We start from the raw sequence: 25,269 nt of genomic DNA, 5'->3' as shown, positions 1-25,269 counted from the left end.
GGTCGGTATGGAAGTGTGTTGTGATGATGTGCAGACGTCTTTATGTAAATGCAGCGCTGCGCCCGCAGCCATCGTCACGCTGATCACTGCGCTGCCATCTGACCCACAGCGCTCTGTGGCGGTGAGATGTTAAACTGAGCCTGGAGGACAGCAGCTTTATGGATGTGTGTGTGTGTGTGTGTGTGTGTGATTGACAGGGTATAGAGCCGTGCCTCCCGTCCCTCACCCCTTTTAGCACTTTTGTTCGCAGAGTCCCTCAGGAGAACAGCACAGATGAGGCCCTGATGGTGACAAAAGGCCCTGATGACACACACACACACCCCTTCTGTAAGATGCCGAGTGTGTGTGTGTGTGTGTGTGTGTGTGTGTGTGTGTGCGGGCACTCTGATGTCTTGTTTACACTGTTCACACTCCAGACTTTAAGTCCATCTTTTCAGCAGCAGTCACTGCAGACACCGTGGTGGACGTGACCTTCAGACCTGGTGGCTGCCCCGCCCACACATGACCCCTCACTGACCCAGGGGTCACAGCGGAAACACTGTAAAACACGATAATAAAAATACGACCATCAATCTTGTTCTGTTTTGTGGCCGTGTTAGCGATGAGATGGAATGAAGATTCAGAGATATCAGAAGTATAAATGAATATTATTAAATCACAAATGAAAATGAAGAATTTTTTTAAACATCTGATCTTCACATAGATCCACACGCAAACCGACTTGCCTCCATACAGAAGAATAGAACAGATCCGCGTCATTATCACCGTTATCTCATTCCAATAAAGAGCTACAGATTTATTTAATGCTGCTGTTTCATCCTCCGTTTGATCAGGGCTCCGATTAAATATTTCACCTTTCTTTAAAAATATCAAAATGGATTTTTTTATTCATAATTTTATTTTATATATATATATTTTTTTTTCTGCTATTTACCTCTGTTTTTGCTGCTATTACTTCAGTTTCCATCCACTTTCTGCCGTAACAAATGAAATTTCCCACTTTTCAACCTAATAAAGGTTGATCTTATCTTATCCTAATAATTATGAGTCGCTTGAGCTTGCGTGTGTTTCTGTAAATTAAAAGTAAAATTCTCCATGGCGACGAGAAGCTGTACATTTTAAAAGACGTGCATTACATTTAAAGTGTGTGTGTGTCGGTGTGTGCGTTTGTGTAACTGTGCACTGATACCCCTGCGCGAGACGATCACTGATCACTGATCAGCCCATAAATAATCATCAATAATAAATGGATCATCAATAATGAAGGTGCTCGGATTTAAATAAGAGGGCGAGATCTTCATCTTCTTCCTCCTCCTCCTCCTCGTCCATTTATTCATAACCGATCATACCTCACATTTCCCGCTAAAACCCACGATACTGGCTGTGAAGTAAACGGTTAATGTAAGTGGGCGTGTCCGCATGTAAGTGGCGTGTCGGTATGTAAACGGGCGTGTCCCTCACCTCGGCAGTCACTCACCGGCTCGCCGGGACACGCGTCCAGTCGCGTCCCGCCAGCGGCGGAGTCCAGGTGAGTTCCCGTCTTCACACTAAACTCCAGCGAGCAGGACCATGAAGTAAAGTCCGAATAAAGTGCGTGTTTGGCGGCTCCAGGGTCACATGGAGCCGCGGCAGAACCAGGTGGGCGAGGCGCGCCTGTTCGGGACGCCCATCGTGTCGCTGCTGATGGAGGGACAGGAGCGCCTGTGTCTGGCGCAGATCTCCAACACGCTGCTGCGCCGCTTCAGCTACAACGAGATCCACAACCGACGCGTGGCGCTGGGCATCACCTGCGTGCAGTGCACCCCGGTCCAGCTGGAGCTGCTGCGGCGCGCCGGCGCCATGCCCGTGTCGTCGCGCCGCTGCGGCATGATCACCCGGCGGGAGGCCGAGCGCCTGTGCCGCTCCTTCCTGGGGACCCACAACCCCCCGCGGCTGCCCGACAGCTTCGCGTTCGACGTGACGCACGGGTGCGCGTGGGGCTGCAGGGGCAGCTTCATCCCGGCCCGGTACAACAGGTACGTCGGTGACGTCACGCCTAGAATAAAAAAGTGAAAGCGAAGTGGTTGTCATTGTGATCACGGTGACAGGACACGTGTCCTCTTGGTGAGCACCACGACAGGCGCCCGGGGAGCAGCGTGTGGGGACGGGACCTTCATCAAGGGGACCTCAGTGGGGACCTCGGCGGACCGGGATCATCAGGATCAGTTCAAATTCGATCCGGACAATTCCGTTCAAACGCCCAAACATTTCAACAAATTCACTTTCTTCGCCGTTGTATTTTTTTATTAAATCAAATCAGTTTTCAGAAATATAAAAACGCTAAAAATCATTGCGTAAATCCGCAGTGATCCTGAATAAATGTCGAGTGATTAAATTAATTTTATTCGTTATTCGACGCATTTGAAATGTGCTTTTGGTTCATTCCGTTGCGTATCATCTGGTTTTAATTCCACGAATAAATGAAGTGATCGTATTAAAAGCCGAAGATAATAATAATAATAAAATAGTTTCCTGTACATTATGCAGATTTTTCGTTCCGTTTGGATTATTTCCATTTCAGCTCCCGGGCCAAATGCATCAAGTGCAGCCTGTGCGGCCTCTACTTCTCCCCCAACAAGTTCATCTTCCACTCGCACCGCGCCGCGGACTCCCGCTACACGCAGCCCGACGCCGCCAACTTCAACTCGTGGCGCCGCCACCTGCGTCTGACGGACCGCGCGTCGCCCGACGACGTGCTCCACGCGTGGGAGGACGTCAAGGCCATGTTCAACGGCGGCAGCCGCAAGAGGGCGCCGCCCTGCTCCCCGGAGCGCCCCCCCGAGGCGGAGGGGGGGCGGCCGCAGCTTCCCGCTGGTCCCGCTGGTCCTGCCCAAGATGCCGCCCCCTCTCTTCCCGCGCCCCTACGGCGGCCTGTACCCGCCCTTCCCGCTCCTCTGGCCCCCGTGCTGCTCCAGCGCGGTCCCCGCCCGGCCCCCGAGCCACGCCTCCGCCTTCACACCCGTGCTGAAGGCCGCGGGGAGCGTCGGCAGACCGTACGAGGGCGAGGACAGCGCGGAGGAGGCCGAGGTGGACGTGGAGTCCCAGGAGGTGCGGAAAGAAGCAGAGCGGCGGCTTTAGAACATCTGGAAAAATCGCCTTCTGATTTGTGTCTTCTCGTTCTGTCCAGGTTCACAGAGAGCAGAGACGCTGTCATACACGCATCCTGCAGGACGACGGGGGGACTCTTCATCAGGCCGCGTCTTCTCCAGCAGCACCTTCTAAACGCGCTGCCTTCTCCGTTCCAGACGCTCGAGAAGAAGAACCATCGTCTACTGTAGACGAGACCGAAGCCAAGATCCCGCAGGAGCCTGGAGAGCAGGGCGAGGGTCCGTCCGTCTTTCTGAAGTCCATAAAAATACACTTTCATCCAAAAAGGCAGAACTTGTTACCAGCTCAGTAGAGGTGGTGGGACCAAGTAACCCACCAAATACCTCCTCAGAAGTCTCCGGAACATTCTCTTTTACTTGTGCTGGGTTTTAAGTTGTGCTGTGTTGAAGTTCTGTTTTCTTGTGTCGTGTTGTGTTGTGAAGTGGTATTGTGTGTTTTTACATTGTGTCATGTTCTGGAGTGGTGACGTGTTCTCTGTTGTTGTCATTCCACGCCTTATGTGAAAAAGTGATTGTCATTGTGAAACACAGCACACCACACGGTGCACACAAAGTGTGTCCTCTGCTTGAAACCCATCACCCTTGGTAAGCAGTGGCACCTTGGCAGCTCAGGATTCAAACCGGCAACCTTCTGATTATGGGGCCACTTCCTAAACCGCTAGGCCACCACTGCCAGCTGTTACATTGCAAAGAAGTGTTGCTCGTCATGTAGAGTTGTCACGTTACATTGTGGAGCGGAGACGTGTCACTCGTTATGTAGAGTTGTTACGTTACGTTGTGGAGTGGTGACATCTCGCTCGTTATGTCGACGTGTCACGTTACATTGTGGAGTGGTGATGTTTAGCTTGTTATATTGTGACGTGTTGATCGCTATGTCGACATGGTGTGTTACGTTGCAGAGCGGTGACGTTTCGCTTGTTATATAGTGACGTGTCGCATAGCGTTGCGGTGACGTGTTGCTTATTATGTCGAGTTGTAGTGTTACATTGCGGAGCGGTGACGTTTCCTTGTTATATGGTGACATGTCGCTCGTTATGTCAACTTGTTGCGTTATGTTCCGCAACATAACACGACAAATCGACATAACGATTTGTTGTGAAGCGGTGACGTGTCGCGTTACATTGTGGAATGGTGACGTTTAGCTTGTTATATGGTGACGTGTCACTCGTTATGTCGGGTTGTCGCGTTACGTTGCGGAACGGTGACGTTTTGCGGAATGGTGATGTTTTGCTCGTTATATGTTGAAGTGTTGCTCGTTATGTTTACTTGTCGCGTTGCGGTGACGTGTTGCTTGTTATATGTTGATGTGTCGCTCGTTATGTCGGGTTGTCGCATTATGTTGCGGAACGGTGACATTTTGCTCGTTATATGTTAACTTGTCGCTCGTTATGTTGCGTAGCGGTGACGTGTTGCTCGTTATATGTTGAAGTGTCGCTCGTTATGTCGAGTTGTAGCGTTACGTTGCGGAACGGTAACGTTTTACTTGTTATATGTTGACGTGTCGCTCGTTATGTTGCGTAGCGGTGACGTGTTGCTCGTTATATGTTGAAGTGTCGCTCGTTATGTCGAGTTGTAGCGTTACGTTGCGGAACGGTAACGTTTTACTTGTTATATGTTGACGTGTCGCTCGTTATGTTGCGTAGCGGTGACGTGTTGCTCGTTATATGTTGAAGTGTCGCTCGTTATGTCGAGTTGTAGCGTTACGTTGCGGAACGGTAACGTTTTACTTGTTATATGTTGACGTGTCGCTCGTTATGTTGCGTAGCGGTGACGTGTTGCTCGTTATATGTTGAAGTGTCGCTCGTTATGTCGAGTTGTAGCGTTACGTTGCGGAACGGTAACGTTTTACTTGTTATATGTTGACGTGTCGCTCGTTATGTTGCGTAGCGGTGACGTGTTGCTCGTTATATGTTGAAGTGTCGCTCGTTATGTCGAGTTGTAGCGTTACGTTGCGGAACGGTAACGTTTTACTTGTTATATGTTGACGTGTCGCTCGTTATGTTGCGTAGCGGTGACGTGTTGCTCGTTATATGTTGAAGTGTCGCTCGTTATGTCGAGTTGTAGCGTTACGTTGCGGAACGGTAACGTTTTACTTGTTATATGTTGACGTGTCGCTCGTTATGTTGCGTAGCGGTGACGTGTTGCTCGTTATATGTTGAAGTGTCGCTCGTTATGTCGAGTTGTAGCGTTACGTTGCGGAACGGTAACGTTTTACTTGTTATATGTTGACGTGTCGCTCGTTATGTTGCGTAGCGGTGACGTGTTGCTCGTTATATGTTGAAGTGTCGCTCGTTATGTCGAGTTGTAGCGTTACGTTGCGGAACGGTAACGTTTTACTTGTTATATGTTGACGTGTCGCTCGTTATGTTGCGTAGCGGTGACGTGTTGCTCGTTATATGTTGAAGTGTCGCTCGTTATGTCGAGTTGTAGCGTTACGTTGCGGAACGGTAACGTTTTACTTGTTATATGTTGACGTGTCGCTCGTTATGTTGCGTAGCGGTGACGTGTTGCTCGTTATATGTTGAAGTGTCGCTCGTTATGTCGAGTTGTAGCGTTACGTTGCGGAACGGTAACGTTTTACTTGTTATATGTTGACGTGTCGCTCGTTATGTTGCGTAGCGGTGACGTGTTGCTCGTTATATGTTGAAGTGTCGCTCGTTATTTACATTTACGGCATTTGGCAGATGCTCTTATCCAGAGCGACTTACAACGTGCTTACCATGTTACCATCGATGAAGAGATCAATTCCGGTTCACTAGGACCCCAACTATGAATACATCTATTTAATTCACTCTGTTGTAGATTCTGTACACAAAGTTCGACAACAAGAAAGTTGCAATTTAATCTAAATCTTCTCTAAAGAGGAAGGTCTTGAGCTGCCGTGTGAAGGTGCTCAGTGACTGAGCTGGAAGTTCATTCCACCACCGAGGGGCCAAGACGGAGAAGAGTCTAGATGAGCGTCTTCCTTTTACCTTCAGAGATGGAGGGACCAGGCGAGCAGTACTGGAGGCTCGGAGTATACCAGGTGCAGTGCGAGGTGTAATAAGGGCTGTGAGGTAGGATGGTGCTACTCCATGTTTGGAGTATCAGTATTTAGAACCTGATGGTGCAGCTACTGGGAGCCAGTGGAGGGAACGTAGCAGAGAGCCCATTGAGACATACTGTATGTGATTTTGGGCCATATAAGAAATAAATGTTGTTGTTGTTGTGGGAGAATTTGGGAAGGCTGAAGATTAGTCGTTATGTCGTGTCGCTTGTTATGTCGAGTTGTAGTGTTGCGTTGCAGAGCGGTGACGTGTCATTTATGGCATTTATCAGAATATGTCGTGTCGCTCGTTGGCTATAAATCGTGATTTATTTAAATGTGACATATTCTGTTTGAACAGAGGAGCTGCAGAAACAGCTGGTGGAACAGGTGGAAATGAGGAAAAGGCTGGAGAAGGAGTTTAAGAGCCTGAAAGGTATGAGGCTCCCTGCGCGGAGATCTGCTGGCTTTTTTAAATTAGAGGAACAAAACTAAATAAGTTTGTTTCTCCTCAGACAATTTTCAAGATCAGATGAAGCGAGAGCTTTCCTACAGAGAAGAGATGGTCCAGCAGCTGCAGATTGTACGAGGTGAACATAACGACTTTTAAAGTATTACGTTTATGTATAATATGTAATTTAAATATTTAAATCATAAAATCTTTCAAATATAATATTTAATGATATTGTAATATATGTGATTGGTAGAGATGCTTTTTTGTGTTCCCAGAAGCTCACGACGCGCTGCACCACTTCTCCTGTAAGATGCTGCGCCCCTGCACCTTCACGCCGCCCTGAGTGCCGTGGTGTTGGCTTTTAGATCATGTGCAATGCGTATGTTCTGTACCGTGGTGCTCACTGTAAGATGTATGGACTCGATGTTCCTCCTACTCGTCTGATGTTCTGCTTCGTGTTTGTTGGATATGAATGTAAAGCACTTTAAACTGTTTGCCACACCGACTCGCATCTCCATTAAAGATCTGCTTTGGAACTCTGGAGTTGCTGCCTCACTCTTTCACTCGTCATTCATCTTCAGAAATATGGACGGAGGTGTGACAGCCATGTGGGCATAAATGACATATTTCCAACTTTACAGGAGAGCAGAACCATTTTTTTAAAACCAGCTGCCTCTGTGTGTTCAGTCAGTTTTTGTTTAATAACTTACAAATGATTAAGAATTTATTCAGAAGTAGCCCAGCAGGTAACACACCCAAGAAGAGAACCCCACTTCCTACCATCGTGTCCCTGAGCAGGACACTTAATCCTGAGTGTCTCCAGGGGGGGGACTGTCCCTGTCACTACTGACTGTAAGGTGCTCTGGATACGGGCATCTGGTAAATGCTGTAAATATAGAACAATATGATATTTGTAATATATATATATATATATATATATCCCAATTTCTCACAAAATGTCCCCCATATGCTGTATATCTGCTGTATATCAGTTTCCTCTGATCACACTGAGACGGGTTCTGACGGGACCTGAGACGGGTTCTGGATGCACACCACCTACTGGACACCATTTCATCAGACAGAACTGGCTTTCAAAAGTCAAAGTGAATAAAGAGCAGTTTTGAATCGGAATCGGAACTGCAGCAATATCTTGTTCAAATTGAAAATGAGCCATGAGACCAGGACCCAAACGTACAATAACACGACAAAGATGAAATGCCACACAATACAATTTCTATATAATAGTAGTTTAACTATTTCAATTACTCTATAATCAAGTAATGTAAAAAATTAAAATTGAAATGTTGAAATATGGCAGTGTTTACCACATATAACAGCACATGAATTTAATAAAGATAATATAATAACAGCCACCACACTGTAAGATCATACAGTTATAACCCACTGCTAAATCTTTTTTGATTAAAGTAAGATGATGAATTAAGTCACTATAATCAGCTTTATAATAACTGCAGTCGTCCACCGTAACTCCATCTTGGTTTTAGAGCCTCTTCCTCTCTTGTACTTTTGCTATGTTACTTATTTTATGATATTAAATGATAGCGATTAATATTCCGTACCTTTCATGCACAGTTTACTTAATTTTACTTCATCAAGAGTAAATTCACTTCAAATCCGACTCCAATTCAAATAATGGCGGGCCACTGTAGAACATACGTCATCACGCACGCCACGCCACGCACCGCGACGCACGACGTCGCCCTCACCCGCCGAAGCCCCACCACGCCTGCGCCAAGACAAACAAGATGGCGGAGAGTGCGGAACTGAAGGTAAAGCGCAGCCCGAAAACGAGTGTTGATGAGCGGGAGACGGGCGCTCTGCTTTCGGCCCGCGGCGCCGGAGCGGGTCGCGGGGGTCTCGGAAGCGGCGGCGCGGGGAGATGCGATCCTCCGGGGCTACTGCCGTGATGCGGCCAGGCTGCTGAGCGCAGCCGCTGTACCTTCACTTCCGCTCGGCTGCTGCGTGGATGTTGGACCGGGAGCTGCTGCGTGTTGTGAGGATGCGGCGAGTTTATTTGAGTTGATGCGCGATCACGGGGTCACGGAGAAGGCCGGGGTCAGAGGTCACGCGATCCGTCAGTTTCACCAAATTTAATATTCCTGTGTTGATGCTGCTACAGTTCTGTACAGGAGAATGGCGGGATTCTGGGGTTTAACTTGTTCTCAGTAAAACCTTGACAGTCGTGGTGGTGATGTTTACTTCTGCTGGTGATGGTGCTGGTGATGTTTACATCTGCTGGTGATGGTGCTGGTGATGTTTACATCTGCTGGTGATGGTGGTGGTGATGTTTACGTCTGCTGGTGCTGGTGATGTTTACATCTGCTGGTGGTGGTGCTGGTGATGTTTACGTCTGCTGGTGCTGGTGATGTTTACATCTGCTGGTGGTGGTGCTGGTGATGTTTACATCTGCTGGTGATGGTGCTGGTGATGTTTACATCTGCTGGTGATGGTGCTGGTGATGTTTACATCTGCTGGTGATGGTGGTGGTGATGTTTACATCTGCTGGTGATGGTGGTGGTGATGTTTACATCTGCTGGTGGTGGTGCTGGTGATGTTTACATCTGCTGGTGATGGTGGTGGTGATGTTTACATCTGCTGGTGGTGGTGCTGGTGATGTTTACATCTGCTGGTGGTGGTGCTGGTGATGTTTACATCTGCTGGTGGTGGTGCTGGTGATGTTTACATCTGCTGGTGGTGGTGATGTTTACGTCTGCTGCTGGTTGTGGAGGTGATGTTTACGTCTGCTGCTGGTTGTGGAGGTGATGTTTACGTCTGCTGCTGGTGATGGTGGAGGTGATGTTTACGTCTGCTGCTGGTGATGGTGGAGGTGATGTTTACGTCTGCTGCTGGTGATGGTGGAGGTGATGTTTACGTCTGCTGCTGGTGATGGTGGAGGTGATGCTTACGTCTGCTGCTGGTTGTGGAGGTGATGTTTACGTCTGCTGCTGGTTGTGGAGGTGATGTTTACGTCTGCTGCTGGTTGTGGAGGTGATGTTTACGTCTGCTGCTGGTTGTGGAGGTGATGTTTACGTCTGCTGCTGGTTGTGGAGGTGATGTTTATGTCTGCTGGTGATGGTGGAGGTGATGTTTACGTCTGCTGGTGATGGTGGAGGTGATGTTTACGTCTGCTGCTGCGGCTGGTGATGGTGATGTTAACATCTGCTGGTGGTGCTGATGTTTACGTCTGCTGCTGGTGGTGCTGATGTTTATGTCTACTGGTGATGGTGGAGGTGATTTTTGTGTCTGCTGGCGATGGCGGCAGTGATGTGTATGTCTGCTGGAATGTAAATGGTGGTTCTGTTGGTCAACTGGGGTCTCTTCTGCTGTTAAAACCTAGAACATGATTGAAGTTCTTGCTTTGTCCCTTCGTGTGGAGAATTATATGTCCCTGGAGCACAATGTCCTTTAGACCCACAGATCTGGTCCATCGTCTTAGTCAGTCATTAACTTCCCCTCTGTTATTATACGATTCAGGGGAAGTCCGCTGACTGAGCAGCAGAAGAGTGAAAGTGACATCAGTGTTTCCTATTTTATCTCTGAGTTACATCAGGTCTGTGTGACACTGCTGGTGGTTCTAGTGGCTCAGTTGTCTCTTGTTGAGATGGATCCAGAGGCTGCACGTGTTTTGATTGCACAGATCGGGATTATGGATTAACGTGAAGCTCAGAAGAGGAACCATCAGAATTTAATAAGCTTCAAAACCTCCAAGGATCAGCTGATTTTGTCTCTATCTGCTGATCTCAAATCAGCTGGTTCCTACTACTGTTTTGTTCTCAGCTCACTGGACCTGTAATCAGTGCCTGAACTTTGGCTGGACTTTTATATGATTGGTTATCACGATAAAATTCAGCTCAATCTTGATCAGTTTTGGGCATTTTTCACAATCACCATAAACATGCCAATTTTGAGTGTTTTCACATTTAAGGGTGGTAGTAGCCTAGCGGGTAACACACTCGCCTATGAACCAGAAGACCCAGGTTCGAATCCCACTTACTACCATCGTGTCCCTGAGCAAGACACTTAACCCTAAATTGCTCCAGGGGGGGACTGTCCCTATAACTACTGACTGTAAGTCGCTCTGGATAAGGGCGTCTGGTAAATGCCGTAAATGTAAAATTCAGACACGGATCTCCTTCCTGGTGGCAGCGTGCATATTTACAAGTATTTGCACAGACAGCCAGAATTCACCCCACCATGACCCCACCATGACCCCACCATGACCCAGCGCCACACAGAACTGTGGGCATATTTGCCGATAATGAAGGTCCAAAAAGGAACTTGTTGCTACAGTGACTGGTTGTAAATGAAGGGTTTCAGTGTCACATGAGCCTGAAATGGGCAGGTGTGTGTGTGTGTGTGTGTGTGTGTGTGAGAGAGATCTCAGTGTTTACTTTCTCTGTTCCTGTAGGAGGGTTTGATTGGTGTCTCAGATTGAAATGTGAGCTGCTGTCGGCTGTTGTTTCAGCTCAGACTTTTGTTTTTAAAACTCCCTGACCTGGGACACACACACACACACACACACACTCACACACACACATACACACACACACACACACACACACACTGAAGGAACTTAAATCAAAACCAAATGTTCCCAACCACCACCAGAGGCTTGGTGTACTGGTGACCAGAGAGAGGTGCATGCTGGGATATTGCATGCTGGTGTGGGCGGAGTCAGGCAGCTCAGTGTGGGTGTGAGGCTGTATTTATTCAAGGGGTGGGAGAGAGTCCTGCAATATGAGCAGATACTGACATGTTACCCACAAGAAAGGTCTCGCCGCTCTGTCCATTCCTCAGGACTCTCAGGGCCGTGTAGATTTGTTCTCTATATAATTCTATAAAAGTACAAATAATCACCCCGCCTCCACCAGCATAGTGTTTCCTGATATTACCAGAACACCTTCTATTGGTCTAGTTCTGAAGCGTCTGTTCCCACTGTAGAGTCTACTGTACATCCATCAGGAGCAGCATTATGATCGCCCACATCCTGGAACATCTGGATGTGGTTGTCCTCATTTCTGTCCTTCCCTCACCTGTCTCCCCCCTGCAGCAAATGGTGATGAGTCTTCGCGTGTCGGAGCTGCAGGTGCTCCTGGGATACGCAGGACGCAACAAACATGGCCGCAAGCATGAGCTGCTAACCAAAGCACTGCACCTGCTGAAGGCCGGCTGCAGTCCAGCTGTGCAGATGAAGATCAAGGAGCTCTACCGCCGACGCTTCCCCACCAAGATGCTGTCACCCGCAGACCTCACGCTGGCCGGCGTCCACTCCGGCTCCGCCCCCGGCGCTGCGGCCCTGCCCCTCGGCCTCACGCAGCTCGGCTTCGACGGCCACCACGGTGCCACCTCGCCGCTGCTGCCCGTCTCGCTGCTGGGACCTAAACACGAGCTGGCCCTGCCACACCTTCCCCCCGCCCTCCATCCCGTCCACCCCGACGTCAAACTGCAGCGCCTGCCCTTCTACGACCTGCTGGACGAGCTGATCAGGCCCACCAGCCTGGGTGAGACACCGAGTTACCACAGAAAGTAACTTCAAATCCATCCGGGGCTCCATTTCCTCCTTTGTTAGCAGAGCTCACGTTAGATAAAAAGCGTTAGCGTTAACAACGACGAACGCTGAACAGCGTAGAGCGTTAAACTGCGACGAACGCTGAACAGCGTAGAGCGTTAAACTGCGACGAACGCTGAACAGCGTAGAGCGTTAAACAACGACGAGCGCTGAACAGCGTAGAGCGTTAAACAACGACGAGCGCTGAACAGCGTAGAGCGTTAAACAGCGACGAACAGCGTAGAGCGTTAAACAGCGACGAACGCTGAACAGCGTAGAGCGTTAAACAACGACGAACGCTGAACAGCGTAGAGCGTTAAACAACGACGAACGCTGAACAGCGTAGAGCGTTAAACAACGACGAACGCTGAACAGCGTAGAGCGTTAAACAACGACGAACGCTGAACAGCGTAGAGCGTTAAACAGCGACGAACAGCGTAGAGCGTTAAACAGCGACGAACGCTGAACAGCGTAGAGCGTTAAACAACGACGAACGCTGAACAGCGTAGAGCGTTAAACAACGACGAACGCTGAACAGCGTAGAGCGTTAAACAACGACGAACGCTGAACAGCGTAGAGCGTTAAACAACGACGAACGCTGAACAGCGTAGAGCGTTAAACAACGACGAACGCTGAACAGCGTAGAGCGTTAAACAACGCCGAACGCTGAACAGCGTAGAGCGTTAAACAACGACGAACGCTGAACAGCGTAGAGCGTTAAACAACGACGAACGCTGAACAGCGTAGAGCGTTAAACAACGACGAACGCTGAACAGCGTAGAGCGTTAAACAGCGACGAACGCTGAACAGCGTAGAGCGTTAAACAGCGACGAGCGCTGAACAGCGTAGAGCGTTATACAACGACGAACGCTGAACAGCGTAGAGCGTTAAACAGCGACGAACAGCGAAGAGCGTTAAACAGCGACGAGTGCTGAACAGCGTAGAGCGTTAAACAGCGAGAGGCGCTGAACAGCCTAGAGCGTTAAACAGCGTAGAGCGTTAAACAGCGTAGGGCGTTAAACAGCGTAGAGCGTTAAACAACGACGAACGCTGAACAGCGTAGAGCGTTATACAACGACGAACGCTGAACAGCGTAGAGCGTTAAACAACGACGAACAGCGTAGAGCGTTAAACAGCGACGAACAGCGTAGAGCGTTAAACAGCGACGAACAGCGTAGAGCGTTAAACAGCGACGAACAGCGTAGAGCGTTAAACAGCGACGAACAGCGTAGAGCGTTAAACAGCGACGAACAGCATAGAGCGTTAAACAGCGACGAGCGCTGAACAGCGTAGAGCGTTAAACAACGACGAGTGCTGAACAGCGTAGAGCGTTAAACAGCGACGAACGCTGAACAGCGTAGAGCGTTAAACAACGACGAACGCTGAACAGCGTAGAGCGTTAAACAACGACGAACGCTGAACAGCGTAGAGCGTTAAACAACGACGAACGCTGAACAGCGTAGAGCGTTAAACAACGACGAACGCTGACAGCGTAGAGCGTTAAACAACGACGAACGCTGAACAGCGTAGAGCGTTAAACAACGACGAACGCTGAACAGCGTAGAGCGTTAAACAACGACGAACGCTGAACAGCGTAGAGCGTTAAACAACGCCGAACGCTGAACAGCGTAGAGCGTTAAACAACGACGAACGCTGAACAGCGTAGAGCGTTAAACAACGACGAACGCTGAACAGCGTAGAGCGTTAAACAACGACGAACGCTGAACAGCGTAGAGCGTTAAACAACGACGACGCTGAACAGCGTAGAGCGTTAAACAACGACGAACGCTGAACAGCGTAGAGCGTTAAACACGACGAACGCTGAACAGCGTAGAGCGTTAAACAACGACGAAACGCTGAACAGCGTAGAGCGTTAAACAACGACGAACGCTGAACAGCGTAGAGCGTTTAAACAACGACGAACGCTGAACAGCGTAGAGCGTTAAACAACGACGAACGCTGAACAGCGTAGAGCGTTAAACAACGACGAACGCTGAACAGCGTAGAGCGTTAAACAACGACGAGTGCTGAACAGCATAGAGCGTTAAACAACGACGAACGCTGAACAGCGTAGAGCGTTAAACAGCGACGAACGATGAACAGCGTAGAGCGTTAAACAGCGACGAACGATGAACAGCGTACAGCGTTAAACAGCGACGAGCGCTGAACAGCGTAGAGCGTTAAACAGCGACGAACGCTGAACAGCGTAGAGCGTTAAACAACGACGAACGCTGAACAGCGTAGAGCGTTAAACAACGACGAACGCTGAACAGCGTAGAGCGTTAAACAGCGTAGAGCGTTAAACAGCGACGAACGCTGAACAGCGTAGAGCGTTAAACAGCGTAGAGCATTAAACAACGACGAACGCCGAACAGCGTACAGTGTTAAACAACGTCGAACGCTGAACAGCGTAGAGCGTTAAACAACGACGAACGCCGAACAGCGTACAGTGTTAAACAACGTCGAACGCTGAACAGCGTAGAGCGTTAAACAACGACGAACGCTGAACAGCGTAAAGCGTTAAACAACGACGAACGCTGAACAGCGTAGAGCGTTAAACATTGACGAGTGCTGAACAGCATAGAGCGTTAAACAACGACGAACGCTGAACAGCGTAGAGCGTTAAACAACGGCAAACGCTGAACAGCGTAGAGCATTAAACAGCGACGAGCGCTGAACAGCGTAGAGCGTTAAACAGCGACGAGCGCTGAACAGCGTAGAGCGTTAAACAACGACGAACGCTGAACAGTGTAGAGCGTTAAACAACGACGAACGCTGAACAGCGTAGAGCGGTAAACAGCGTAGAGCGTTAAACAGCGACGCGCGCTGAACAGCGTAGAGCGTTAAACAACGACGAATGCTGAACAGCGTAGAGCGTTATACAACGCTGAACAGCGTAGAGCGTTAAACAGCGACGAACAACGTAGAGCGTTAAACAGCGACGAGCGCTGAACAGCGTAGAGCGTTAAACAACGACGAACGCTGAACAGTGTAGAGCGTTAAACAGCGACGAGCGCTGAACAGTGTAGAGCGTTAAACAGCGACGAACAGCGTAGAGCGTTAAACAGCGACGCGCGCTGAACAGCGTTAGCCACTGATCATATGTGTGTGAGTGTGTGTCTGTGTGTCTGTGTGTGTGTGTGTGTGTGTGTGTGTGTGTGTGTAATCATGGGATTGAATCTCTCATCTCTCTCTCCCTCTCAGCCTCAGACAGTAATCAGCGTTTCCAGGAGACGTGTTTTGCCTTCGCTTTAACTCCACAGCAAGTTCAGCAGATCAGTGGCTCCATGTAAGTTGGATGGAGATAACACTCACACACAGACACTCACAAACTCGTGCACACACACAATAAAGATGCTATGTCCCCCGACAGGGACATATCTGGGACCAAGTGTGACTTCACAGTGCAGGTCCAGCTGAGGTAGGATCTCCGCTCGGCATCGTCCCACTTGAACAGGAACCGACCCTCTTTACACATCTGATCATGAACAAATGGCTTGTGTTCAAAACCTTTGCTTCAGTTTTTATGATAAATCCATCCTGTCCTTGTCTCCACCCAGTCCACCCCATTACACCCCATTAATAACAACTATTTATGCAATTTCCAGGAAACCAAATAGATGTTTTATTGGTCCTGTCATGTGGGGTTAGGGTGAAAACCACAGATACTTTTGGAGCTTTTAAGACAGTGGAGTGGTGTGAAGGTGGTGTCTTCCAGGCTGTGGAGGGATGGGGGTTATAAGGTTTCTCCAACGTCAGCTCAGAACTGGTGCTCTTCCAGGTTCTCTGTGCGTCAGGAGAGCAGGACAAAAACACACGCTTTAAATTTGCTTGCATAACTGTGCACGGCCAAGCGGGGACACGCGGCCAGTCTGCTGAAATTGGACGTCTTACTGCCGGAGTGATCACTGGGGCAGGAACTCAGAACAAGAAGAACATGTTCAACCCCCACTTCCTACCACCATGTCCCTGAGCAGGACACTTAGTCCCCCTGGAGACAATCAGGGTTGTCCCAGTCACTAGGACTGTAAGACCCTTTTTTTGTTGCTATTTTGGTAAGAAGTGGTGCTGGGTGAGACAAGATGGGATTAGAGCATGAAAGGTCCCCTGAAGTGAAAATGAGATGATTGAACATCAATACAAGTCCCACAGGCTCTCTATGGTCCTGCAGTGGCTAGAAATGAAAATGAAAGTGACGTGATTGTGAGACACTGCAGAAACGTGTCCTCTGTATTTAACCGTCACCCTTGGTGGGCAGTGGGCACCATGACAGGCGCCCGGGGAGCAGCGTGGGGGGACGGGACCTTCATCAAGGGACCTCGGTGGCGGTTCGGGGATTCAAGCCAACAACCTTCTGATTACGGGTCCACTTCCTCACCCACGAGGCCACCGCTGGCCCTGGTGACAGTCTTCATTCATTCGGCTTCACCGTTCAGACATCGGCCGCTCAGACGGTCGAATGTGGAATTTGTTTACACGACTTCCTAGCGATTACGGAAGCGGCCCCGTAATCAGAAGGTTGCCGGTTCGAATCCCGATCCGCCAAGATGCCACTGAGGTGCCACTGAGCAAAGCACCGTCCCCACACACTGCTCCCCGGGCGCCTGTCATGGTCCCCACTGCTCACTCAGGGTGATGGTTAAATACAGAAGACACGTTTCACTGTGTGCACCGTGTGCTGTGCTGTGTGTCACAAGTGTGACAATCACTTCACTTTCACTTTCTTTCACTTTCAACGTAAGACTAGTCAGGCTTGTTAACTGTGACCCTCCTGGCCAGGTTCTGTCTGTCCGAGACCAGCTGCCCGCAGGAAGACCACTTCCCCTCCAACCTGTGTGTGAAGGTGAACGGGAAGCCCTGCAGCCTGCCGGTGAGTCCGCTCCTCCACCTCCTCCACCTCCTCAACCTCCTCCACCTTCTCCACTCTGCTGAGTTCAAATGTTCTTACTTTCCCCTTCATCTACACCATTACCCTCAGGCTTATCTTCCTCAAACCAAAAACGGGGTGGAGGGAAAGCGTCCCAGTCGGCCCATCAATATCACCTCACTGGTGCGCCTGTCCCCCACCGTCCCCAACACCATCATCGTGTCCTGGCTGTCTGAAATTGGACGGGTGAGAGCCGGGTGACCTTGAAAACTCAGTTTCACACATTGTGTTCAACCTTTGATTGTGTCCCCATGTGTGTGTTGTTACTCCAGAGTTACTCCATGGCCGTGTATCTGGTGCGGCAGCAGTCGTCCTCGGTTCTCCTGCAGAGGCTGCGGGCCAAAGGCATCAGGAACCCTGACCACTCCAGAGCTCTGAGTGAGTGCAGCTCTCAGTAGAACCTGCTGCTCCACCCTGAGTCCGACCCTCACTGTGTTCCTCCACCCGAACAGTCAAAGAGAAGCTGACAGCCGACCCCGACAGTGAAATCGCCACCACCAGTCTGAGGGTGTCCCTGCTCTGTCCGGTACGCCGACTCCACCCGAACACCACCCGACACCGACACCACCCGACACCCTTCACCGACACCACCCGAACCCCGCCCGACACCACCCAACACAGTCACCGACATCACCCAACACCGTCACCGACACCACCCGAACACCACCCGACACAGTCACCGACTCCACCCGAACACCACCCGTCACCGACACCACCCGAACCCCGCCCGACACCACCCAACACTCACCGACTCCACCCGAACACCACCCGTCACCGACATCACCCAACACCGACACCACCCGACACCGTCACCAACTCCACCCGAACACCACCCGACACAGTCACCGACTCCACCCGAACACCACCCGTCACCGACACCACCCGAACCCCGCCCGACACCACCCAACACTCACCGACTCCACCCGAACACCACCCGTCACCGACATCACCCAACACCGACACCACCCGAACCCCGCCCGACACCACCCAACACAGTCACCGACTCCACCCAAACACCACCCGACATCACCCAACACCGACTCCACCCGAACACCACCCGTCACCGACACCACCCGAACCCCGCCCGACACCACCCAACACTGTCACCGACTCCACCCGAACACCACCCGTCACCGACATCACCCAACACCGACACCACCCGAACCCGCCCGACACCACCCAACACAGTCACCGACTCCACCCAAACACCGCCCGACACCACCCAACACAGTCACCGACTCCACCCGTACACCACCCGTCACCGACTCCACCCGAACACCACCCGACACTGTCACCGACACCACCCAAACCCCGCCCGACACCGTCACCGACTCCACCCGAACACCACCCGTCACCGACCCCACCCGAACACCACCCGTCACCGACATCACCCAACACCGACACCACCCGAACCCCGCCCGACACCACCCAACACAGTCACCGACTCCACCCAAACACCGCCCGACTCCACCCGTACACCACCCGTCACCGACTCCACCCGTACACCACCCGTCACCGACTCCACCCGAACACCACCCGACACTGTCACCCGACACCACCCAAACCCCGCCCGACACCACCCAACACCGTCACCGACTCCACCCGAACACCACCCGTCACCGACACCACCCGAACCCCGCCCGACATCACCCAACACTGTCACCGACTCCACCCGTCACCGACATCACCCGACACCACCCGAACCCCGCCCGACACCACCCAACACAGTCACCGACTCCACCCAAACCCCGCCCGACACCACCCAAAACAGTCACCGACTCCACCCGACACGTCACCGACACCACCCGAACCCCGCCCGACACCACCCAACACTGTCACCGACACCACCCGAACACCACCCGACACTGTCACCGACTCCACCCAAACACCGCCCGACACCACCCGACACAGTCACCGACACCACCCGAACCCCGCCCGACACCACCCAACACTGTCACCGACTCCACCCGAACACCACCCGACACTGTCACCGACTCCACCCAAACACCGCCCGACACCACCCAACACAGTCACCGACATCACCCAACACCACCCAACACCGTCACCGACTCCACCCGAACACCGCCCGACACCACCCAACACAGTCACCGACATCACCCAACACCACCCAACACCGTCACCGACTCCACCCGAACACCACTCGACACAGTCACCGACACCACCGAACACCGCCCGACACCACCGAACACAGTCACCGACATCACCCAACACCGTCACCGACTCCACCCGAACACCGCCCGTATACAGCCCGAACACCCCGACAGTGAAATCGGCACCACCAGTCTGAGGGTGTCCCTGCTCTGTCCGGTACGCCGACACCACCCGTACACCAACCGACACCACCCGACTCCACCCGACACCGACACCACCCGAACCCCGCCTGACACCACCCAACACAGTCACCAACATCACCCAACACCGTCACTGACTCCACCCGTCACCAACAACAAAACATTGAGTATATTCAGTATAGCACCCACCCCTACCATCTCCCATCATAGTCACCATCAAGTTGAGCTATTTTCATTTCATAAATGTTACTTGTAGCACCTGGTTCAGGGCCGCCTGCACCCGTCATTATGACTGTGTGTATGTGTTTTCAGCTGGGGAAGATGCGCTTGATGGTTCCGTGTAGAGCGCTCACCTGTTCACATCTGCAGTGTTTTGATGCTACACTCTACATCCAGATGAATGAGAAGAAGCCCACGTGGGTGTGTCCTGTGTGCGACAAGAAGGCCCCATATGAGCACCTGATCATCGATGGGTCAGAAGCTCCGCCCCCTTCGCACACATGACCCAAACTGGCGTATTTAACCAGACATTTCTTTAGTAACCTGTGTGTGTGTGTGTGTGTGTGTGCAGGTTGTTTATGGAGATCCTTAACAGCTGCACTGACTGTGATGAGATCCAGTTTAAGGAGGACGGCAACTGGGCTCCCATGAGGTCCAGGAAAATCGTTCAGGAGGTGTCAGCGTCCAGCAATGGTGTGGAGGGTATGGTGACAACACACACGCAGCAGTATAATGTGTGTATCTGCAGTATGAGTGTTTTAATGTGTTTGTGTGTTTCAGGATCATGTAGACCCACGCTGTCGGAGCAGAGGTCTTCTGTCTCTGATGGTGGCAGCAGTAGTAAGAAGGTGGAGGTCATTGACCTGACACTTGACAGCTCCTCTGACGATGACGAGAATGATGATGAGCCGCCGCCGCCGCCACCACCTCCCCCCAAAAGGGCGTGTCCCTCGCTGTCACCTGCCTCTCCACCTGCCAGCAAAGGGTGAGTCATCAAGCGCCCCCACCTGACCCATGAATCTTATTGGCCGTGTTGAGCCATGACCCCGCGACCTCTCAACTTCTCCCCTCCAGAGTCCTGAATCTCCACCACCAGGCGTCACCGGTGGCACGAGCTCCCAGCATGCCGCCTGTCGACACCGGCTACATCCCACCACCGCCACCGCTCATCCAGGACTACCGGCATTACTACCCAACACACAACGAGCTGGGTACACACACACACACACACACACACACACACACTGGAATTTCACAGCATGTGATGGTTACATTTTTATTCTTGTGTGTGTGTGGGGGGGTTTCTGCAGATCTGAATTTCTTCCACACGTTTTTACAAGGTGACAGTCAGGTGAGTGAGTGAGTGTGTGTGTTTGTGTGTGTGTGTGTGTGTAGTGTGTATTAAAACCCTCTCTCCTCTCAGCACTACAACATGGTCATGGCGGCCGCTGCTGCTGCGTCGGTGTCTGCTGCAGACGACCATGAGCTCCTCCTCAACCGCTTTCTTCCCTATGGCTCCTCCCAGCTCTTCCTGGACCAATCCAGCGCATCGGTAGGCGGGTCTGTGCTCGCCACGGCCAACGGTGGCGGAGGCGGGAGCAGCAGCGGCAGCAGCAGCAGCCTGGTGTCGTCCGGCAGCCTGAGGGACGGCCACGCCCACGTCAGCGGGTCACGCCCGTCGTCAGATGCCGCGGCGGCGTCCGTCATCTACGGTTCCATACCTGACGTCATCTCGCTCGACTGACTAGCAGGGAGCGCCGCGGCGCAGAGACAGTGGCTGCACTGAGCGAGGACAAAGCCCCGCCCTTTTGTACAGAACCCCGAGGAGGAGTGGAAGGGACGCCGTGTACAGAGAAGAAAAATCTATTTTCACTTTTACTTTTGTATATAAACTTGGCCGCAGCCCGGACAGCCGCTTCAGCTCCGCCTTTTTTACGCCACCGTCCCACCAAGCCCCACCCACACTGAACCCTGAACCTGGTGTAAAAAGGAGGACCCACACACACACACACACACGGACGACGTGTGTGATGACCAGTGGAACAGCCATGTGACCATGGCAACCGTCTAGACTCCAACAGGGGCGCCGCAGAACCTCCGAACATCTCTCTGTATCGGTACGCCGCGGCCCCGCCCGTGGTTCTGCAGGTCTCGTTGGGTCTCCTGACTGCTTGTGTTCTGCAGGTGAAGCTGCAGCGAAGCACCTCTACTGGTCCCTCTTCTTTTCCCTTGTGTATAAAAATGGAATTTTATTTATTTTATCTATATTTTTACAGTTTGTTTGACAAGTATGCTTTGTGTTATTGTCGTTTCTTTCATAATTATAATTATTTAAAAATCTCTGTTCCTTGCTTTGTATTGTAAGAAGCTCTTTGGTTCTCTTTTCGTCTTGCTGACGTGGTCACCTCATCTTGGGAACCCATGAAAACGAGTGTTCAGAGCTACACGGGCACGACGCCTTTATAAAGCATTAATAAACGCTCATAAACGACTGGCCACACCCACAGAGTCGTGTCTTAAATACCCAATAATAAAAAAGGGGTTTCTCACAACGTCCAGCTGGTGGGCAGCTCTGATCTTCAGAAGTTCTCCTTGATTAAGACCGACTAGGTCTCTGGCCTGTAATCCATACTGAGAAGTAAAAAGATGCATCAGGTAAGGACCCCAACGTTCCCCAACGTTCTATGTAATAAATACAGCAGATATCGTCATGTGCCAGTGGGGGCCTAGCGGTTAAGGAAGCTGCCCTGTAATCAGAAGGTTCAAATCCCGATCCACCAAGGTGCCACCAAGGTCCCCTTGATGAAGGTACTGTCCCTGACACACTGCTCCCCGGGTACCCGTCATAGTGCCCACTGTCACCAAGGGTGATGGTTAAATACAGAGGACACATTTCACCGTGTCACCGTGTGCTGTGCTGCAGTGTCTCACCATACAATCACTTTCAGCTTCCTGTTCTGGATCATTCAGGTCAGATTAGAATAAGAATCTCTTTACCATCAATTTACCAAACCCAAAAATGAAATTAATAAGGAAAATAAAACGTAATCTCTCTCTTTATATTTAATTATTTAGAAACAATTTTTAAGCGAACTATGAACTCAAAAAGTTCAGCCTTTGCTCGTTGATAAGGTACTGAAGTTATTGAAGAAACCAGGACTCGGTTTATACGTAAAAAAATCTATTTATTGCTGTAGAAAACCGGCGGAAGTGACGTCGCCACGCCCCGCCCCGCCTGACGTCATCGCGGCGCAGGCGAAGCGCGTCATGAAAGCGACGCCGTGCGCGCCTGTGCTGGGAGCTGCTGGCGATGCCCGGATCTGATTCCCGCACAATTTACCCGCCGCAGCTGTGAATGGCGCCGAAACAGGACCCGAAACCCAAATTTAGTGAAGGTGCGGAGCCGCGGGCGGGAGAGGGGAGTCCCGGCTGCGGCGGCGGCGGCGGCGGCGGCGGGTCCGGCGGGAGGGAGAGGGGAGTCCGGGCGGCGGGTCGGTCGGGGAGTCTGACCGCTCTCTCTGTGTTTCCTCCCTCAGGTGAACGAGTGCTGTGTTTTCATGGGCCTCTGCTTTACGAAGCCAAGGTTGGTGCGGCCTCGGGCGGCCTGCTTTATTGCTGCTGGGATATAAGTTGATCTGCCGCGTGTGCTTGTGTGTTCGCAGTGTGTAAAAATCAATATCAAGGACAAGCAGGTGAAATATTTCATTCATTACAGCGGATGGAATAAGAAGTGAGTGTCAGGCCAGCAGACTGGAGCTTTTTACGTCGCTGTACCTGCTCTGACGTGTGTGTGTGTGTGTGTGTGTGTGGTGTGTGTGTGGGGTCTCCAGCTGGGACGAATGGGTTCCTGAGAGTCGCGTGCTGAAATATGTGGACAGCAACCTGCAGAAACAGAAAGAGCTTCAGAAGGCAAATCAGTGAGTCCCAGTTCCAGGTGTTCATCTTGCGCTCCGTCTTCCTGCTTCTTCTGAGCTCTGCTTCTTTCTGTGCTCCAGAGACCATTATGTTGAGGGAAGGATGAGGGGAATCGCACCAAGTAAGAAGATGGCTGCTGTGCAGCAGAAAAACACTGATGTGTGAGTGAACACACACACACACACACATACGTAAACAGTCTGTTGTGGCAGCTGGTTGGTTTCTGACTCTCACACTGATCCTCCTCTCATTACAGGAAAACAAAAAAGAACAAACAGAAGAGTGAGTGAAGAAGAGCAGAGCAGAGCTGGGCATTATTTACTGGGGTTTGGTGGAAATGTCTGAATAAACCAATTCTCTCGCTCTCTCTGCAGCACCAGGAGCTGGTGAAGGGACGAGCACAGGTGAAGTGCCCCACCCCCCGCGTAAGAAGAGGGCGCGCGTGGACCCTACTGTTGAAAGTGTACGCCTCTCTCTCTCTCTCTCTCTCTCTCTCTCTCTGTGTGTGTGTGTGAGATCATGACGCTGGACGATTATTCTGGTTCTTGGTTCAGGAGGAAACCTTCATCAACCGCGTGGAGGTTAAAGTGAAGATCCCAGAGGAGCTGAAACCGTGGCTGGTGGACGACTGGGACCTGATCACCAGACAGAAGCAGGTGGGGCTTGGTGTTGGTGGGCGGGGCTTCGCTGCTTGCTTCTGTGATGAAAATAAACGCTGATCTTCCTGTTCTCCTCAAGCTCTTCCACCTTCCTGCGAAGAAGAACGTGGACTCTGTGCTGGAGGACTACGCCAATTACAAGAAATCTCGCGGAAATTCCGACAACAAGTGAGTGTGCGAGGACGTCGTGTCCTCTTCCCTGCGGAGGTTGACGTTGGCTTCATCTCCTCTCTCTCTCTCTCTCAGGGAGTGTGCGGTGAACGAGGTGGCCGCCGGGATCCGAGAGTACTTCAACGTCATGCTGGGAACGCAGCTCCTCTACAAGTTCGAGCGTCCGCAGTACGCCGAGGTTCTCGCCAACCACCCTGACACGCCCATGTCCCAGATCTACGGAGCGCCACACCTGCTCAGGCTGTTCGGTACGGAACGTCCTGCAGACGTTATTCGGCGATGCTCTGGGGTGCATCATCATCATCATCATCTTTTTGTGTGTGTAGTGAGGATTGGCGCCATGCTCGCCTACACCCCACTGGATGAGAAGAGCCTGGCTCTGCTGCTGAGTTACCTGCAGGACTTCCTGAAGTAAGTGTCTGTGGCTCCGCCTCCTCTGGTCAGTGGGCGGCCCTTATCGTTTTCTTCTGCTCCGTTCGCAGGTATCTGGTAAAGAACTCCTCATCTCTGTTCAGCGCCAGCGATTACGAAGTGGCCCCGCCCGAATATCACCGCAAAGCCGTCTGACCTCCAGACGCCGTCCACGTCCCAGAACCGTGTTCGTGTCCATGTTGAAGCTCCTTCTGTCTAAAGTGTCACAAACTTAGCTCTTTTTTTTCATGTTTTATAATAAATAGTCGTTTTTTCCATTACTGCCGTGTGTAAAATGACGTTATTTTGGTTGATTTGAAGATGTCCTGGAGAACAGACCCCCCATAACGTCCACCAGGTCATATCTGCATCTTCTCTGCTTCTAGTATTGGAGAGAAGGTCTTTCTACATGAAACCGACCTCCATGACACACCAGTTCACACGAGCAGATCAGAGTCTTATTACTGTTACATGGTGTGAGGAGAAAACCGGCACAAGCTGCACTTCCTGTTAGTGGTCAATGACTTCCTGTTCTCATTCCTGTCCTGCTGCTCCCTTATCCACAGTGAAGCAGCTCTGCAGGTGGTGCGTCTGACTTGTTCTGATCTTGACCTTCATCCTGAGGCTGATCTCTGAAGCAATCATCTTTAGATGTTCGGATGAGTTAAATGTTAGTTCAG

General features: G+C 51.2%; 3 protein-coding genes across 5 annotated transcripts; all 3 read left to right on the top strand.

Annotated features, from left to right (window-relative positions):
* The first annotated feature begins 1,506 nt into the window (after window positions 1–1,506).
* LOC114776779 (SKI family transcriptional corepressor 1 homolog-B-like) lies at window positions 1,507–7,157 on the top strand. The gene is made up of 8 exons (XM_028966877.1): window positions 1,507–1,528; window positions 1,612–2,015; window positions 2,561–2,789; window positions 2,875–3,087; window positions 3,167–3,365; window positions 6,533–6,607; window positions 6,687–6,761; window positions 6,901–7,157. Exons 2-8 carry the CDS (start codon window positions 1,618–1,620, stop codon window positions 6,966–6,968), a joined length of 1,257 nt encoding a protein of 418 aa, XP_028822710.1. The 5' UTR covers window positions 1,507–1,528; window positions 1,612–1,617; the 3' UTR covers window positions 6,969–7,157.
* Window positions 7,158–8,365: 1,208 nt separating this feature from the next.
* On the top strand, window positions 8,366–21,933 carry LOC114776781 (E3 SUMO-protein ligase PIAS1-like). Of its 2 annotated transcripts, XM_028966882.1 has the most exons (14): window positions 8,366–8,415; window positions 11,697–12,147; window positions 15,399–15,483; window positions 15,568–15,615; window positions 16,974–17,064; window positions 17,173–17,307; window positions 17,394–17,499; window positions 17,574–17,647; window positions 19,746–19,906; window positions 20,005–20,135; window positions 20,214–20,418; window positions 20,508–20,644; window positions 20,744–20,784; window positions 20,857–21,933. In XM_028966882.1, the coding sequence occupies exons 1-14, from the start codon at window positions 8,392–8,394 to the stop codon at window positions 21,175–21,177; spliced, it is 2,010 nt and encodes a 669-aa protein (XP_028822715.1). In that variant the 5' UTR covers window positions 8,366–8,391; the 3' UTR covers window positions 21,178–21,933. The 2 variants fall into 2 exon arrangements, with proteins under 2 accessions (XP_028822715.1, XP_028822714.1); XM_028966881.1 differs by having other exon boundaries at window positions 20,508–20,784.
* Window positions 21,934–22,687: 754 nt separating this feature from the next.
* Window positions 22,688–24,870, top strand: LOC114776780 (mortality factor 4-like protein 1). 2 transcript variants are annotated; one of them, XM_028966878.1, is made up of 12 exons: window positions 22,688–22,828; window positions 22,970–23,016; window positions 23,096–23,163; window positions 23,264–23,350; window positions 23,429–23,509; window positions 23,605–23,630; window positions 23,723–23,811; window positions 23,903–24,004; window positions 24,087–24,175; window positions 24,254–24,426; window positions 24,505–24,589; window positions 24,661–24,870. In XM_028966878.1, the coding sequence occupies exons 1-12, from the start codon at window positions 22,789–22,791 to the stop codon at window positions 24,743–24,745; spliced, it is 972 nt and encodes a 323-aa protein (XP_028822711.1). In that variant the 5' UTR covers window positions 22,688–22,788; the 3' UTR covers window positions 24,746–24,870. The 2 variants fall into 2 exon arrangements, with proteins under 2 accessions (XP_028822711.1, XP_028822712.1); XM_028966879.1 differs by having other exon boundaries at window positions 22,694–22,828; window positions 23,149–23,163.
* The last annotated feature ends 399 nt before the right edge of the window (window positions 24,871–25,269 follow it).

The sequence above is a fragment of the Denticeps clupeoides genome, unplaced genomic scaffold (genome assembly GCF_900700375.1).
Source record: "Denticeps clupeoides unplaced genomic scaffold, fDenClu1.1, whole genome shotgun sequence".
NCBI lineage: Eukaryota > Metazoa > Chordata > Actinopteri > Clupeiformes > Denticipitidae > Denticeps > Denticeps clupeoides.
This window is presented reverse-complemented; position numbering and strand designations above follow the sequence as displayed.